At 38.8% G+C, this 17,229-nt stretch overlaps 3 protein-coding genes across 5 annotated transcripts; 1 reads left to right on the top strand and 2 right to left on the bottom strand.

The window, feature by feature from the left end:
* Nucleotides 1-1,499: 1,499 nt before the first annotated feature.
* On the bottom strand, nucleotides 1,500-3,158 carry LOC106652146 (serine/threonine-protein phosphatase 6 regulatory ankyrin repeat subunit B-like). Its single transcript, XM_014370941.2, has one exon. The coding sequence runs from the start codon at nucleotides 3,156-3,158 to the stop codon at nucleotides 1,500-1,502; it is 1,659 nt and encodes a 552-aa protein (XP_014226427.1).
* A 9,976-nt stretch (nucleotides 3,159-13,134) lies between these two features.
* Nucleotides 13,135-15,366, top strand: LOC106652332 (gastrula zinc finger protein XlCGF52.1-like). Of its 3 annotated transcripts, none has more exons than XM_014371233.2 (4): nucleotides 13,135-13,658; nucleotides 13,741-14,139; nucleotides 14,215-14,320; nucleotides 14,397-15,366. In XM_014371233.2, exons 2-4 carry the CDS (start codon nucleotides 14,105-14,107, stop codon nucleotides 15,345-15,347), a joined length of 1,092 nt encoding a protein of 363 aa, XP_014226719.1. In that variant the 5' UTR covers nucleotides 13,135-13,658; nucleotides 13,741-14,104; the 3' UTR covers nucleotides 15,348-15,366. The 3 variants fall into 3 exon arrangements, with proteins under 3 accessions (XP_014226719.1, XP_023316146.1, XP_014226718.1); XM_023460378.1 differs by having other exon boundaries at nucleotides 13,135-14,139; nucleotides 14,397-15,037; nucleotides 15,122-15,366; XM_014371232.2 differs by having other exon boundaries at nucleotides 13,135-14,139.
* A 762-nt stretch (nucleotides 15,367-16,128) lies between these two features.
* Nucleotides 16,129-16,824, bottom strand: LOC106652333 (mitochondrial pyruvate carrier 1-like). The gene is made up of 3 exons (XM_014371234.2): nucleotides 16,547-16,824; nucleotides 16,373-16,473; nucleotides 16,129-16,309 (listed from the first exon to the last, which is right to left on the bottom strand). The coding sequence occupies exons 1-3, from the start codon at nucleotides 16,603-16,605 to the stop codon at nucleotides 16,155-16,157; spliced, it is 315 nt and encodes a 104-aa protein (XP_014226720.1). The 5' UTR covers nucleotides 16,606-16,824; the 3' UTR covers nucleotides 16,129-16,154.
* Between the last annotated feature and the right edge of the window lie 405 nt (nucleotides 16,825-17,229).

Here is a 17,229-nt window from a genome sequence, read left to right as displayed (position 1 = left end):
GATATATCCTAAGATATCGAATTCGCGAAAAAATCCTTCGTACACTAAATAATACGTACGAGCGAGAAAAAAAGTTAACGTCGCACGGAGGAATCATCGAAGCGTGATGGAAAGTGGAAGGGAGGGAGCACGACGCGCATCTTTAAAATAATACAATACTGGGCTCGTCGGTCGAAGCTCCGAATCACGTATTCTCTTTCGCTCAAGCTCTTATGCATGCGATGTTTTATATATAATATAGAGGGATGCTGCTGCTGCTACTGCTGCTAGTGCTGCTCGGAGGGTGCTGAAAGCCGTCGTGACTTGACGCGACGCTTCGGAATACCAATTGCGCGTGCTGACTCGAAGCATAAGACATCAAGGCTGCGCGACGACACGCCAGCAGCCAGCCGGCTTCTACGTGTGTATATTGCGAGGGCCGGTAATAAAGATCGAGCTTCTGCTGCGCCCGGAGCTCTCGTGTAAGCTCCGCGTCGTGTCGTGTGTGCGTGTCGAGGCCTCGTCGCACGCCTTTTTTAGCTGTAAAATACGAGACAGTTACGGCTGTTTCATTGTTTTTAAAACACCCTCGGGCGAATGTTTCCTGCATCTCGAATAAAAAAAGATAGCTTTTTCTATGTTCTATGCTTTATTTAATATAAATAAATAAAATGAATTCGATTCAAAAGTAACATGAATTCAGCACTAATAATACAAATTTTGTATAAAAATAGTAAAGTAATCTCGACATACTTTTATTTACATGTTTGTTTAACGGTGGTCAAGGGTATCATATGTACAATTTAACAGTTCATACTGCTATACAATTTCTTTCAATTTGATGATAATTGATCATGTGGTCAATAGTGATAAATAGTATATTTTGCACCTAGGGAGTGAAAAACTGGAATTTATCATCCGAGGCGAAGCCGAGGTTGATAAGCACGTGCTCTGAGACTTTCTTTTTTCGCTAAATAGATGCAAATACAATTTTTTGTGAGTCCCTCAGCCTAAAGTAACATTTTCATTTCGCTCAGCGGGAGTAAAATGTTACTTTAGGTTGGGGTGGCACAAAAACTAATTTTGCGGCACTTTTCATCGAAGGTTCGTTAGCTATACACTGAGAAAAAAAAATTCATTGATTCAATGAAAATTTAATTACATACAATATATGAAATAATTTCATTGAAATAATCTTTTTTTTCTTTAGTTTCATCAAATTTTGGTAAAAACAACTAAATATTTTGTTGGATGAAATAAAAAAAGATTATTTCAATAGAATTATTTCATAGATTGCATTTAATTAAATTTTCATTGAATCAATGATTTTTTTTCTCAGTGTATGTACGAGCATTTGATACGATTATTTTTTTGCCGTAACAACTTTCTATTATAATTTTCAAACAATTTCTCATCGTCCGCGATGATTAAAAAGTACGAATTTCAAGTGCGACTTTCTTTCAAAGATAAATTTCGTCATAGAAAATTCATTGAATTTCATTTTCTTCATTTTCATTCACTCAATTTCCATTCACTACATTTTCATTCGCTGCATTTTCATTAGCTGCATTTTTATTTGCTTTATTTTCATTCACTTCATTTTCATTCGTTTCATCTTCACTCGCTTCGTCGTCCGAGGGGCTCCTGCAACGCTTAAAACTCTCGCCCAGTAACATATTTGCGCGTCCTCGATAAATAAGCGCATCGGCCACGTGTCCATTCCTCGCGGCGGAAGCGTAATACAGCGGCGTCCTTTTGTCGCGGTCGAGCACGTCGGGATTGGCGCCGTAGCTCAGCAGAAGCTCGACCGCGTCCAGGCGCTCGAGCGCCGCGGCGTAATGCAGCGGCGTCTTACCCCACACGTCGGTGAGATTCGGATCGGCGCCACCCTCGAGCAGCATACCGATTATGTAGGGCAGATTGATGCCGCATCGAAAGACGCTGTGAAGCGCCGTCTGGTCGAAAAAGTCCCGTCTGTTCAGGTCGGCCTTGTACTCGACCAGCAGGCCGGTAACCTGGATATGACCGGTCACGGCGAAGCTGATCGGTATGGGTATCCCGTCGACGTTGGTCACGTTCGGGTCGGCCTTGTAGCTCAACAGAGTCTCCATGAGTTCGTAGTGGCCGGTCGCAACGCACACCTGCAGAGGAGTCATGTTGTTGGCGGCCGAATAGTTCGGGTCGGCGCCCAGCGACAGCAGCAGCTCGAGCATCCGCGGCTTGCGCTTGATGATCGCCCAGTGCACGAGATTCAGTCCCTGGTGATGGTGAACGTTCGGATCGTGGCCTCTCCGAAGGATCAACTCGACGACGAGCCTCGACTCCTCGCTGTCTCTCTCGACGTTTTTGTAGATCGCGTACAAGGGCAAACGGCCGTACAACACGGACATGTCGGCGCCGTGCTTGATGAGCAGCTCGGCCAGCTCGAAGCGCTCGAGCGCCACCGCCAGATGCAGCCCGTAGTCCCCGGTCTCGTCCACCGGCAGATTCGGATCCAGGCCGTGCAGCAGGCAGACCCTCAGCAGCTCCGGCGAGTCCTGTACGATGCACTTCCAGAGCAGCGTGCGGCCCTCGTGGTCCTTGACGCTCGGGTCCGCGCCGTTCTGCATCAGTATCTGCACGACCTTCAGGGCGTTTTTGCGCAGCCTCTTGGTGCCGCCCAGCAGCAGTATCTCCAGGGGCTCCGCCGCCTTCTCCATGTCCGGCAGATAGTCCAGGTAGTATCTGACCGCCAGCAGTATGGGAAATCGTTCCAAGTCGATGCACGGCCTGTTCACGTCGACGCCCAGCCGGACGAAGGTCTGCACCACGAGATGCTGGCCCGAGGCGCAGGCCGCGTGAAAGTGGGTGAGCTCGCGCTGGCCCTCGAAGTTCTGCGCGCCGTCGTAGATGCGGAAGAGGTACTGCAGGGCCATGGGGTTCCTCTCGCGGGCCGCGTAGTGCACCGGAGTGTTGCCCCACTGGTCCCTGGCGCGCACCCTCGACACCTGCTGCACGATGATGGAGCGACACACGTCGTAGTCGTCGTGATCTATGGCTCGTTTCAGGATCCAGATTATGTGCCTGACGATGAAGTCCTGGTCGATGCCCTTGGTCGGATGATCGGACAGCCATGCTTTTTTCAAGCTGTCGTAAGTCTTTATCATCAACTCTTTCGAGTCACTCTCGACTTTGACCATCTTGTCCGTAAGCGTAGCTTTCACGCAATTTTACACTTTTTTTTAATTTTCTTCTCGAGCACGAGAAGACGAGCTACTGTTTACGCACGACTTTCTTTATTTCATATTTTGAATACCAAATAGGTAAACACACTCTTTGGCTGGGCAGATTACTCACTGTCGTTATTGATACCCGAAAAACATTGGCAACTGTATACAACTAGTTTATAAATTTTCATTCTATGATTACAGCGCCTTACAAGCTTATTTCGTATGTCGAACGAATCTCTGCTAATAAATTATAATTGTAATAATTAATTGTAATTATTCAAAATTGCTTTTTGAATAATTATAATTGTAATTTAATTATAATTGTTTTAATTTGATGCAATGATATATCGAGCAAAAAAATCTTGTGCTTCATAGCAACTTGAGTAGAGATCCGAATAATAGGAAAATTTTTACATAATACTGTACCCCAAAAAATTGTCTAATTATTATGATGCATAGAATCGATTTAAAAATTTTCAGCGTCATTTTTTTACTTCTTAAAATAATTCGAATCAGCTGCAATAAAAATTCATAAAAGATCCGTTCAAATTTCCTCGTGAGAGTCTTGAAAGAATAAAATAACTTTTATAATGACATAAAGTTTCGAAAAAAAGTCAAGTTGCCGTCGTGCAGACATATAGACACACATACACACAGAGAGGACGAAAATCCAATACAAGCTCGGCAAGTATAATAATCTAACTTTTGAAAGTCCCGTATAAATCTTGTGTGTCGCGCAGCACCTCTAACTCTCGCACGTGGAGCTGCCGCTGCTGCTGGTATGAAACTTGACTCAAGGCTCCTTCACATTCAGCATACATAGTATAAATCATGCGAGAGTCTGCGAATACTCTCGTGTCTAGGAGAAAGAAAGAGAGCCAAAATATCGATCTGCAAGGCCTGCAAAACGTGCTTGTTTGTCCCTTTGGCTGCTGCTGCTGCTGCTGATTCTTTCCCTATAGTAGCGCAGCTTTCGCAGGCGTTTTCCGTTTTCTTCACGCGGGCGCGCGCAAGCGACAGCACAGCAGTATACGCAGTAGTCGCCAGAGTTTATTCTTTTCTATATGTAATAATTATTATCGCCTCTCGTACACACATTTTCTCGTGCATGGCGTCGTCGTCGTTGGCGAGCGAGCGAGGGGTAAAGTTTTACTTGGGTAAAACTGATAATAACAATAATAATAATAATAATAATAATCATGCGAAGTATAAGAAAGCTCGCCACCCTTTGGTCCTTAGTGATTCCTTGTACCGATTGATCAAACATATCAAAAGCAACACGCGCGCAACTTCGTTATGAAATTTAATTACACTTTGTGTCGCTTATCTATACATACCCGAGCGTGCATTCAACTTTGATATTTTCGCGAATCGGGAGTATGGATTTTATCTTCTTTTTTTAATGTTGAAAGCTCGAGCCGAGGATCGTCGTGGTTGTCGCGCGCGTCTCTTTCCTCATCTCTATAATGGAGATGCTCGCAGTCGGATGAATTCACCGCATCCCGAGCGATCTATCCGCATATATATGTACGTACGGACGGGCTTATACGTATATAAGATTGGCAGAAATGTATTTTCTTCCACGCCCTCGAACCGGTCACATGAATAAAAAATATCCTTCAAACTTATAGATCGCGCGGAACCCCTCTCTTTCTCTCTCGCGCTTACATATAAAATATAACGTATACACATCGCAGCAGCAGCCGCTATTGTAGATAGCAGGTCCGCGCTTGGATGAAAAAGCCTCTTTTTTATCTCGGTATAAGATCGGCTTTGCTGTTACAGGAAAATTCAAGAGGGCCTCGGCGATCTGCGCGAGCGCGTGAATATCCAAAAAGCAACTTCTATCTCATCCTCTTTTTCTCTCTCTCTCTCTCTCTCTCTCTCTCGTGTAGTACACGGCAGACACTTCCATTATTCAGTTCATATTCGAGAAAAGAAGCGAGCGGTTTGAATTGACAGTTCAAATACGGCTTATACTGCGCAATTCCCCTCTCGCACACATACACGTAGCGTCCGAAAAGAGCCTAGTGGTGCTTGCATGTCGATAAACTTATATAGCCGCTTGAATTTCGCATCAGAGTTTTTTCATACGAAATAAGCTTCGCGCGCCAGCTAAGCTAAACGTATAGGGGGAGAGGAAACTTAGCAGCGATAGGCTATTTCTTTTTTTTTTGATCTTTGAATGATGTATAAACTTGATCTTATAAGTGACGTTTAAATATAATTGGCCAAAGGTAATAACGTGAAATTCTTTTTTATCAAACAATCAATGATCAAACAACAAACCGTCATGACAATAATATTGACGCATCACAGGAAGAAGAAGTAATACATTATATAGAAAAAAAGCGCAAGTTACATGCCGATACGAGTCTGAAAATAATGTAATTTAATTTCATACTTGAAGTACAACCCAGCAGGACATCTTATGCAGAGAGAGAAAAGGAGAGCGAGAACGAGAGAGAGAGCCAATGGTTTCTCTTAGTAGAACCGTATAAATTTTAAGATCACACCCTCGATGATTTATGCAGTATTCGTCGTACATATACGCAGCGTATAACGCGCCGCGCGGCACTGGTCATAGTCCAAGGCGCACACGCACGCTTACAGCACATGGGATATAGACTTTTCAGTGCACTATAACCCTAATATATTAGACGCGCGGTCAGAGGCGATATCGAACTTGCTGTTATATGTAGGGAGAAAAAGAATTTCGCAGCACACGCGCGCGTAAACACGATATGCGGGGGTGTATAGAGAGAGAGAGAGAGAGAGAGCGACTCTCTCAATAAATGTGTGCGCTGCTGCTGCTATGTGTATTGTACGCGAAAAATGAAGGAAATTGTATGCGTGCGCGTTACGGGTCATAAAGTATCCCGTATAGTGGTTGTCATTGTTCCGAATGCGAAATTCAAGCGGCCGAGTGTATTTCCTTTGTTTTTACAAAAGTAATAATATGATTGCGAGATATCTGGATAGTGGTTGAAGATTTAGATTTAACGTTCGCGTGAACTATTTTTTTTTTTCAAGCGGTTGGATTTTGAATTCATTGGATTGATTCATTGGCCTCTTGGTTTTATCGTGGAGCATTATAGTATACGGGGGGTAGGTCTCTACACACTCTTCAAGCGTAAATTCTGATCAAAGCATCGTCCAGCGAATAGCCGTGACAGGTACCGGTGCATATTTTAGGACGAAATAATACTTAATCCAAGTGGAAGAAATTCAAAGTGGGGTGAATTTAATCCACGATCGCAGCTTCTCTCGACTGGAATTGCCAATAGTAAAAGTGCGCCCGGCATTGCGTGGACGCGGTAATATAATCTCCGATGTCGGGGGGCTGGACGTACAGCCAATAGTAAAAAAAAAGAAACGAGGAAGCAAAAAGTGATGCGTGCCTCGGAAGATACGTCTTATCTTCGCGTTACACTCGTCTACCTATGAGAGAAGCTGTTAATCTTTTCTTTATAAAAAGAAAAAAAATTGATGCCAATACATTGTCAAAGACTTTTCTCGAAGAAATGTGATTATTCCTGTTTTTATAGGTATGAATGCTAATTTATGTTACACTTGGGATTTTGATTGAAACATAAAATTTATAAAATCGAGATTGAGGATCTTTGTGTCCAGTACAAAAATTGCGTAATAATAAACATGTAAACATGTGAATTAAAACATTGATGGTGTTATTATTCGTTAAAAGATCTCGAAAAAACGCGATTTACGCGCAACCGTCCGTGAGTTAACCTATGTCATTCGAAAGTATTGCCAACGAAAGCATCGCAAAAATACATTCGCAAGGCATAAAGCGCGCGGGCCGCGGTGGCACTTGCTGTTTGCAGTTGCGGCGCGCGAACAAACAAAGGAATCTGTTCTTACCGGGAAAACCTGCGAGTTTGAGATCACTGTGAGCAGGTCAATGCGCGTATATAACGAAGTCTTTCTGGTGGCATAGCTGTTACAATACGATCGTTGCCCGACAAGTAGTGATTAGTGAGTGTTGGACATCCTAGTGTACTACTTGGCAGTTGGTTTAATATATCTTACCCTCAAATTAGACTAGTTTTCATCATCCTTGATGAGATAAAATTGATTTTGAATAATCCTCAAGTTATTCATGAATTTATCACTTATTTATTAATTTAGATTAACTGCATCATGGAAGCTGAACGTACAGCTATAATTGACTTTTTGTCTCGACCTAAGATAAAAGATTCTTTGTTTCACTTGCTAAACTTATCTGTAAAATTAAATTATCAAGTGAAAAGTGTAGAAGAATCTATTAGAGCCCGAAAAGAAGGGAATGCCATTTATATCAAGAAAAAGCATACAACTGAAGATCATCTAATGATTACACATTTTTATAACAAGAGTATAGCTTATGCTCCCAGTGAATCTGAAGAACTGATGTATGCTTATAGTAATAAAGCATTTTTCTTAATGCATCTCAATAAATATAATGAGGCTATCAGTAGCGTAGATAGAGCCTTACAATTGACAAATTCAGACAAGATGAAATTGAAACTGTACTGCCAAAAAGTCAAATGCCTTGCTGCGCTTGGCTCCTCGACAAAAGATGATGTAATGGAACAGATGGATCAAATTTTTAGAAAATCAAAATTATCTATAGAAGATACAACCCTCACATCAATTATTATTGAGAAAACAAAATCTGAAGTTGCATCAAAGAAGCGATATGAACCAACCAATGATAAATTATTGCATGAAAAAGAAGAGTTCAATAAAATTGTTACAGAGAAAGAAAAAGTTGATCCGTTTGATTTTGTTGAAATAAAATTAGCAAAAAATATGGGCAGAGGCCTGTTTGCCAAAACTGATTTTAAAACTGGAGATTTAGTATTAGTAGAACAATCATGTTTAATTGGGTCCCATTTTTATAATTATGCATTCTGCTCGCACTGTCTTAAAGTTGCATGGAATGGAATTCCATGCGAAAAATGCCATGATTATATTTTTTGTTCTTCAAAATGTAAAAATACAGCCTGGAAAGATTATCATCACATTGAATGTTCTATAACACCATATCTTATTATATGTGACCCAGGAATTCCCGAATATGTTCACATGAGTCTTAAAATTATAATAATGTTGATGAAAGACTATGAAACGATTGACAAGCTTAAATCGAAATTTAAAATTTCCAAAAATAATCAAGGTAAATATAACTTAAAATATTATTTAAATTTTCTAAAGTAATTCAATTCATCTGGGTTTTATTTCATTGTTTTCAGTTGGAATAGTAAATGATGAAGCTAAACCAATAATTACTTTATTCAATAAACTGATGAGTTTATCTCATGAATTACCAAAGAATATAATGGATATGTTAACAATGCACACCTGTCCATCATTGTTTATCCTAGTGAAGTCTGCGTCTTTCTTTTCTACAATATTAAAAGTAAAGCAACATGATGATTTTTCAAAAAATGAAGATTTTCTTTTTATTGGATCTTTGCTTTTGAGATTGGTGAAAATATGTGCTGTTAATAGTCATACCGTAAGAAAAAAATTTTTTTTATATTGAATTTATTTACATATAAAATTTTAATCTACTTTTACATTTTTTTGTTTTTAATCATTAGTTTTTGAACTTACCTGTGTCAAACAATCCATCAGAACCTAATACTTTCTTAACTAAAAAAGATACCAAAACTAAAGGATCTAGCATAGGACTTATCAGCAGTATGATTAATCACAGTTGTGCACCAAATATTAAAAGATTTATTACAGATGATATGAAATATGTTTATTATGCCTTGGAACCAATTGCTAGTGGAACACAGGTATTTATTAATATTCATGGTTATAAATATTTTTTGAATTATCTGTACATGTTCTTAAATTTATTTACAGCTTTTTGATTCATACACTGTCTGGTTTTACGATTACTCTCTAACATTTAGAAGACAATGTAATGAAGCTTTTGTGTGCAAATGTATTGCTTGTGAGGAAGATTGGCCTTCTCTTATGTACCCAGGTGTAGATCAGGAATTCATGGCTCATAAAATGAAATTTGAGCAATTAACGTATCTTACAGAAGTTGGTTTTTTAGGTACAATCGAACCATTAAGGGATAGAATTATTTCTGGACAATATAGGATTGATAAAGATTTATTACAAATGGTTGTTAACATGATGGATAAAGTAGCTGAAGTACTACCACAACCTAGTTTAGCTAGATGTATGTTACTTAATCTTTGTCGCGAGATTTTTGATTATTATTACGCTCCCACTGTACCCTTTAATAACTTGTGTTCAATTAAAAATTGAATTCTCTACAGCTTTTCTATATTTTAACAATTTTATCAGAGCATTTTAACATTTACATAAGGGCAGTATTTGAGTGATATTTTTATCATTTAAACATTTTCATCTTAGATTTTTTTTTATTAAAACCACGCTGATTATTAAATTAGATTTTATGCATTGAATTTCTTTACATGTAAACAGTTTAATAGAGGAAGCAATAGTTTGTGCTAATCCCTTCTTGAATCGAAAACTGTTGATCACAAGTATTGTTTACTTATAATCATCAATATTTTAAACAAAAAATTTTAGTGCTCTGTCCAAATAAAATGTTCATTTTACAAACCAATATTTTTCATAGAGATGTATTTTCATTCATGCATTTGAAAAATGTTAAGGGGTCCAATCTGAGTTTGCATTTTTCGGACCCTATGGAATCTTGAAAATTTATTCTCTTATGAAATTGGTCACAAAGTTATCGTATGAGATCCCTCAAAGCGACCACAATGCGTGTTTTCACTTCATTTCACTTCATGTAAAAGAAATTCTGTCGTGGTGACTTTACACGGGCGTCATAAGCCAGTTCACTTAATTTAAAGATCGTGAAGCAAATGGAAAATATTTTTCTTACATTTTGTGCGCGTATGTCATATACGTTGGGGGACGTACTCCAAAAAAGAATCGCGACGACCCTCGAATCTATATATGCCTACTTTTACAGTCCAAAGTATCTCTTAACAGTTCATTTAGCTTTCGTTATTTGCGCCGTTTATTCAGAATTTCTCAATTGTTGTTTGACATATTTATAATTATTGTTGATTGTAATTTTAAATGTTCCAATTTATTAGTAATGGAAGTTAATGTATGATTTGTAATAATGATTTTTTTATAATTTCTTTACGAAGCTACGTTATCTCCCACAATTCTGTTTAAAAATAAATGAATTGAAGAAATAATACATTAGAGAAATCGGGATATTGACTTTATTTGCTCGAAACAGTTTGTAAAGTATAGACAGTATCGGTAGCAACGGTCAATATTGAACAATTTAGATATACGTAAACCCACGTTGAACAAACAGAGTCTGGAAAGCTCCACAATGAGATCTCGTATCACCGAAAAGAAAGATAAAATTTCGAGACATGCGTCCCCTTAATTTTAGAGAAAGAGAGAGAGAGAACTCGAAGTCTGAGAGAAAGAGAGAGAGAGAGAGGCATGTGGCAAATTGTCGATCTCGCGAGGCCTTGCGCGCGTGTGCATGTGTGCACTTTATATATATATACGTAAAACAGAGAAAGAGAAGGAAAGGAGGTTAAATCGAAGGCGAGCAGGGCGGGTAATCTGCGATTCAAAGAGAGCGATCCATCTTGCTACTTGCCAGGATTCAATCGTCGGCATTTGTTTGTGAAATCAGTCCCGAAGGACTTGCTTGCCTCCGTCTCTGTCTCTCTCTCTCTCGCTTCCTCTTTTTTTTCTTGTTTGCAGTAGCAGCAGCAGCAGCCTCTTTTTATATATAGAAAACACACCGAGCGCGGAAAAAATTATGCACCTTGTCTTATTGGCTTATCTGCGGTAGTAGTCGTAGTATGGTCGAGCCGCAGCGGTCGATCGGCTGCACACGAGCGAGAGGCGCGTCGAGGAATCGTTGAATTTTGCATGATTGCGGCCTCGTCGTGCGTACATCGCGGCGAGATTGATTCGCGTAACGAGAGAGAGAGATTGAGAATTATTTTTAGAATCTCGTGCGTTCGCGGATAGGCTTGTAATCGGTCGTTTCGTGAATTATCTTGATTTCAACTTTTTATGCATCTGAGCGCGCGGCCTGGTATAAGCTCTCTACACACATTATACTTCTGCGGACTTATACTCGAGTTCAGAAGTTTATATACACTACCGATACGTCGAGCGATCTGACGTCAATTCCATCTCGTCCGCGGAAAGTGCGGATTTTACGTATTACTCGTCTCAACGCGGCGGTAGAAAAAAAATGCAAAGCTGCGACATTTTCTTTTCCTCGTACATATATATACTACCTCTATACATGTATATCGTCGTTTCGCCTTCCAGCCTAATAAGGTCGTTTATATTTATATTCAGCGCCGGCCAGGGGACGACGGCTTTTATAGTGTGTAGCATGTATATATGCAAGTCCAGTACACAAGATACATATATATAGCTAGCTAGCAACGTCTGAGCCTGCGGCGGGGTGGGTGTGCTGGGCTGCTGCCGCTGCTGCTGGAGGAGATCCGTAGCAGTATTCCACTTTATTTCTCCCTTTTAGATGTGCTCTGCGAGGCTTTGGCCGGCCGAGAGAACTCCGAGCGTCGTATTCACTGGGCTTTCGCATAATATGGAATACGATTTCGAGGCTTTCTCGCTTTGCTCGCTCTCTTTCTCGTTTTCTTTGTGCACCCGCGCGCGCGCGCAGCGGACTTACATATATACGTGCTTGCCTATATATACCTAAGCTTTTCTTCCATCTGCATGACTTTTCTATCCATCGCAAATACTTTTATTTATTTTTATTTCTGCCCTTTTTTTTTGTCGCTCCAGAATAAGATAAAGAAAAGTTCCGAATTTGTTTTATAATTATATACGCGGATAAATTCTACGACTCGCAAAGACCGTCGTAAAGTTTATATTACAACTGCGACGTATTGTAATGCGAACGATATATGCCGTGGTATATCGTAAAACTCACGAGCACTGGGCTCTCAGAAATAAAATAAGCATAATCATCGAGCTGTGTCCCCATGGAAGTCCGTAGTATGCGTGTGTGTGCGCGATTGGACGTGTCTCTGCCGAGCTTTAGCTTATATAGTCGCAGTCCAAGGAATTATCCAGGCACATGCGAATCGGCGCGCGAAAGAGCCCATAAAGTAACCCTGTCACCGCCAGCGGCAGCCAAGCAGCATCCCCAAAGTCAGTCAGTTTTTCCCCTTAATTGAGGAAAAGACGACGAAGGCAGTGGCATTGGTGTGACGAGTGTCAAAGCTCGCACACACATATACACGCGCACACGTCCCAAGTTAAATTATCGTTCGCTTTTATACATTCATTTGAGCTCTAGCGAGGGCACAAACTCGATATACATGGAAACGGAATAAAACTAGACGTGAAGCATGTGTGGGAGGCATCCGCGATGAATCACACGAGGCAGTGCATTTTGGGTTTAATGGAAATTCGGTACGGGGTTTGAGGTGAACTTTTGCGAAGAGCGCTGAATCTCGCCATTTGGCCTGCTTGCGAAAAATTTTCGAATCGAGTCGCGTGTGCTTTTTTTTAACAAAAAAAAACAGAATAAAAGTTATTTTCCATTACACTGGCAAAAATGAAAAAAGAGCAGTCGCAGCAGGAAAAAAGTAGAAGAAAATTTGTAAAAGAATATAAGAAAAGGCAAGAGAGCAGCAGTACAGCATATATAGCTCGGCAGCAGCATAGGGAAAGGCAAATAAAGCTACTTGGGTGCTCGCTGCGTGGCGGCAGCCTCCTTATATTCGAAAAAGCCAGCCATGTCGTCAGCCAGGCGGAACGCATACGCACACACACGGATTCGCAGGGGGGCTGGTCTCACATTTTTGCGATTGCACGTACACGTTTTTTTTTTTTTCATTCCACTTACGTTGTCGCTCGCTCGCGCGCGCGTACCGTACGTACGCGGGGCATGGCTATATATACGTTTTTGTTCTGTGTAGCGTCGCGGAAAATGAGATGTTCAATCAAGTCACTGATTTCAATTGTACGAATTCGAAACTTGTTCCCGCAGAGAAAAGTCCGGAATAATGTGTGGCGTATTTTTTCAGAAAAGAAATTGGATGGATTTTCTGTGTTTTTATATACTTTTTTTCAAGAAAGATTTTTTCTCGATAAAAGAAGTTTGAAAAAATGATATTTCCATAAATTTCATTACTTACTTATTCGGTTGAGGGGGAAAAGTGGAAAATTAACCACCTTCAAAATAAATATAGATCTTGTTTACTAATAAATCGCACAGTGATATTAATTTTATTTATTCAAATAAATTTAAATAGTAGCTTCCCAATGTTTCGAAAGATTACAAATAATTTACCTAAGAATGAATAAAGTGAAGGAATGAAGAATCTATACATGGACGTGATTTTTTACAAGTAGCATTGCCTAGCTCTTGTACACTTAGCTGCCTGTGGGCTATGGTGGACTTGGGTCCTTAGACTCAATATAGTAAATATTAAATAAATAAATATTAAAATTCGTTAGGAAAGAAGTGATTTTCAGTATAATTTATGGCGTATTTTGATTTCAGAAAAATACCGCACGTTTCGCGGTGTACAACAAACTGAAATCGCACAGCTCTATAAATCCATCATAAACTAACTTTGTGATGTTAAAGTCAGTAGGACAATCTGTAGCTTAGCAAGCCGAATAATCATTTTTAAACATTTTAAAATTTCTTTCTTATAAAATATTAGTTACGAGAAAATGATTATTGCTCATTAGGCCGTTCCGATGATATTATTTCTTCAATAATACATTGTAATGCCTTACTGTTTACATTAGTTTGACTTAATTTTCATTACATTTGTAAATATTATCAAAGTTAGTTAACTCGATGTGTAGTAAGATTATACCAGAAAAATTAGTCGTTACGAAAGCTGTAAGCCCGTAAGATGGAATCTAGTAATACATTTAACTGTCCTGTCAGGTAATTTTTATTTTATTTCAATCGTAGTGTGAAAATTTTAAAACATGATACTCAATCGTTTTTCAAATAACTCAGAGTGAAGGAGGAACCGGTTGAAGTGTCGCTCACTGAAATTGATTATAATATAATTGACAAGACACCCGATATTTTTGAATTCTTCGGATCTCCGCAAGAAAAACCGGTAAGATATGATGATTGCATACTATTCATATGATAATTATGTATTCATAAACAAATTTTGCATATTTCTTATTCAGCTACATAAGCTGGAAAAATTTGACGAAAATGGTGAACTCAACGATTTGGAAATTGAGTTTGAAAGCAAAGACGTTAAGTTGAATGTGGATCTATTAGGAGTAATGAAAATTGAAAATTGGCCTCAAAATTACTTGGAGGGTATGGATGATAGAAATGGCCATCAAGCTGAAAATATAATTAAAGTAGAAACTGCCGGAGCAGTAAAATTAGAATCATTTGCGAGCGATGCAAAGTTTAATGATCAACATAGACTCAAAATGCACAACGAAACGACGCGTAGTGGTAGCGACAAAGAATGCAAAATATGTAACAAGAAATTCTCGAAGAAGAGCAATCTGAAATCCCACATCGATTCGGTTCATCATAAAATCACCCACGCATGTGATCTATGTCAAAAGAAATTCATATATAAGAGTCAACTCCGCACTCACATCGATTCAGTGCACAATGGTGTCACCTATACATGTGATACTTGCGGAAAGATATTCCTACACAAATGCAGTCTCAAAGTCCACTTCGAGACAATACATGAATGTATCACCCACACATGTGATACATGTGGAAAGTCTTTTACTCAAAAAGGTAAACTCAGAAGGCATATTCAATCAGTGCACGATGGTGTCACACTATCATGTGATTTATGCGGAAAGTCATTCGCAAATAAGGACTGCCTCAAGTACCACATAGATACGTTGCACAAGGGTGTCAAATACACGTGTGATACATGCGGAAAGTCATTTACTCAAAAAGGTAATCTCAGAAGGCATATCGAATCGTCGCATATGGGTATAAAACATACATGTGATCTATGCCAAAAGAAATTCACAAATAAGAACTACCTCAAGTACCACATAGATGCGTTGCACAAGGGTACCAAATACACGTGCGATAAACGCGGAAAGTCATTTTCACGAAAAGGAAATCTCAAAGCTCAAAACGCGGTGCATTAAGATATGACCCATGCATGTCGAATATGTGGAAAGACATTCGTACAGAAGGGTTATCTCAAAGTTCACATAAATGCAAAGCACAATGGCGTGACACATGCATGTGATCTATGCAAAAAGACGTTTAATTATAAGATTCATCTGAATAGGCATGTTCGATCGACGCATCCAGGTATCACCCATACATGTGATACATGCGGAAAAAAGTTTTCACAAAAAAAATAAACTGAAAAAGCATGTCGATATGGCGCATCACTTACGCATTTCGACCTGATAAATGTATCACATTTATGTTAAATTGTATCCGATTCTTAACGTATGATCAAGTGTATTTGTTCAAAAATCTAATTTAAAGATTTATTGCAACTATACTACATGATTTGAATCAATTTTAATATTCTTATAATATATGCGCCCTTTCCAACGCAATTTGCGTGACTATAATTCGTGATTACAAGCGTGCTAGCTCTCAATTCCAAAAATTATAACAATTTTACCTATGATCGATTTATACTATATCCTCTATTCAATGCTCTTTGCACTCACAATCTATAATGACATTTGCATATAATATGCATATAATATGCAAATGACTAAAAAGACATTACAATATTATGAATTTTAAACTCATTCTCAACATAAAGATGGTCACGACCAATTGCAACATGTTTATTTCGATGGCACAATCATGCCATTATTTTTTTAAGAGAGAAACATGCTTTATAAGTTACAAATGCGATTCCTTGTTGTTTCGTTCAATTTTGTATTTTTTTGATTCTTATAATGAAGTAATATGTTATTCTTTGTTTCCTACGACGATTTTAAAGAATACTTATACTTCAAAAGTCTGAATCCTTGTGTCAACTGTGCACTTAGATTCACAACGTGACAAGCAAACAATAGCATATTCTTCGGTTGAACTTTTACTGAAAATCTCAAGAATGCCATTGAATAAAACGAAAGAGCTGCAAACAATTAAAATGTTAAATTACGGCTTTAGATTTTTCTTATTTATTTGCAAACCTTACCTGTTGTCATTGTCCCGCTAATGAATTTTGGATCTTTTTGTGTGTCCGATATTGCTGCTATTGGTATTGTCCAATTACAAAAAGGACCCCAAAAGTGCGTGCTAAATGAAATTTTAATCAATGATGTGGTGTTTGTTTAACTTTTGAAATACTTTTATTAAATGAAGCACGCACCTCATAAAGTAATCTCTAGTTTCTTTTTTTGCAAAATAACTTCTCAATTTACTTGCCATGTTGTTTACACTATATGATGTCCGGGAATATTACTATTTTCAATTCACATCACGCTTTTTAATATTAAAATGTTGCCACTTCTTATCGAAAATATCACAAGTCTTTATTTTTAGTTCATTAACTAATAAATAATAGTAATTTTCAAGTAAACTCAATGTAAATGATCTTGCTTATTTCTTAGAGACACTTCGACGATAGAATTCAACGAGTCACGCTCATTGACGCGCAGAGATCAAGTGCGAGAGAAATCAACAAGCTTAACTCCGAGGTCTCGCATAAAAGATTTACATAACGTTGAATTGCACAAACGCGTGCGATACATACATGTGCGCGCAGTGCCTCTTCGTCTCCTTTTTTTTATAAACAGATAAGTATTATCTCGCGAAATAGAGACACGAAATTACGAATTCTTCGATGCATTGGTTTACCACACGTGATTCAACGATCGAAATCGTTGTATATCTTCTGATTTTTCGGTCGAAACTTTATTCGTCAGCCAAGTCTCGTCGAATGCGGTCAAAAATTATCTCTCCTTGTACACGAATTAAAAATTCAATTTGCGAAATTGCACTACATGTACGATCTGCATGACGGAGAACAAATGTGTCAACTTTTATTTCCAT

This window comes from Trichogramma pretiosum, unplaced genomic scaffold, assembly GCF_000599845.2.
Source record: "Trichogramma pretiosum strain Unisexual culture from Peru unplaced genomic scaffold, Tpre_2.0 scaffold29, whole genome shotgun sequence".
Lineage (NCBI taxonomy): Eukaryota > Metazoa > Arthropoda > Insecta > Hymenoptera > Trichogrammatidae > Trichogramma > Trichogramma pretiosum.
The sequence above is the reverse complement of the archived record's forward strand: the minus strand, read 5'-3'. Positions and strand labels throughout refer to the sequence as shown.

Bases quoted from the DNA above. Each gene is read 5' to 3' on its own strand.
- LOC106652146 (XM_014370941.2), bottom strand. From the start codon at position 3,158: ATGGTCAAAGTCGAGAGTGACTCGAAAGAGTTGATGATAAAGACTTAC.
- LOC106652332 (XM_014371233.2), top strand. From the start codon at position 14,105: ATGGAATCTAGTAATACATTTAACTGTCCTGTCAG. The intron at 14,140-14,214 runs GTAATTTTTATT...CAAATAACTCAG, and splicing joins ACATTTAACTGTCCTGTCAG to AGTGAAGGAGGAACCGGTTG. The intron at 14,321-14,396 runs GTAAGATATGAT...TTTCTTATTCAG, and splicing joins GATCTCCGCAAGAAAAACCG to CTACATAAGCTGGAAAAATT.
- LOC106652333 (XM_014371234.2), bottom strand. From the start codon at position 16,605: ATGGCAAGTAAATTGAGAAGTTATTTTGCAAAAAAAGAAACTAGAGAT. The intron at 16,474-16,546 runs GTGCGTGCTTCA...AATTTCATTTAG, and splicing joins ACTAGAGATTACTTTATGAG to CACGCACTTTTGGGGTCCTT. The intron at 16,310-16,372 runs GTAAGGTTTGCA...AATTGTTTGCAG, and splicing joins TAGCGGGACAATGACAACAG to CTCTTTCGTTTTATTCAATG.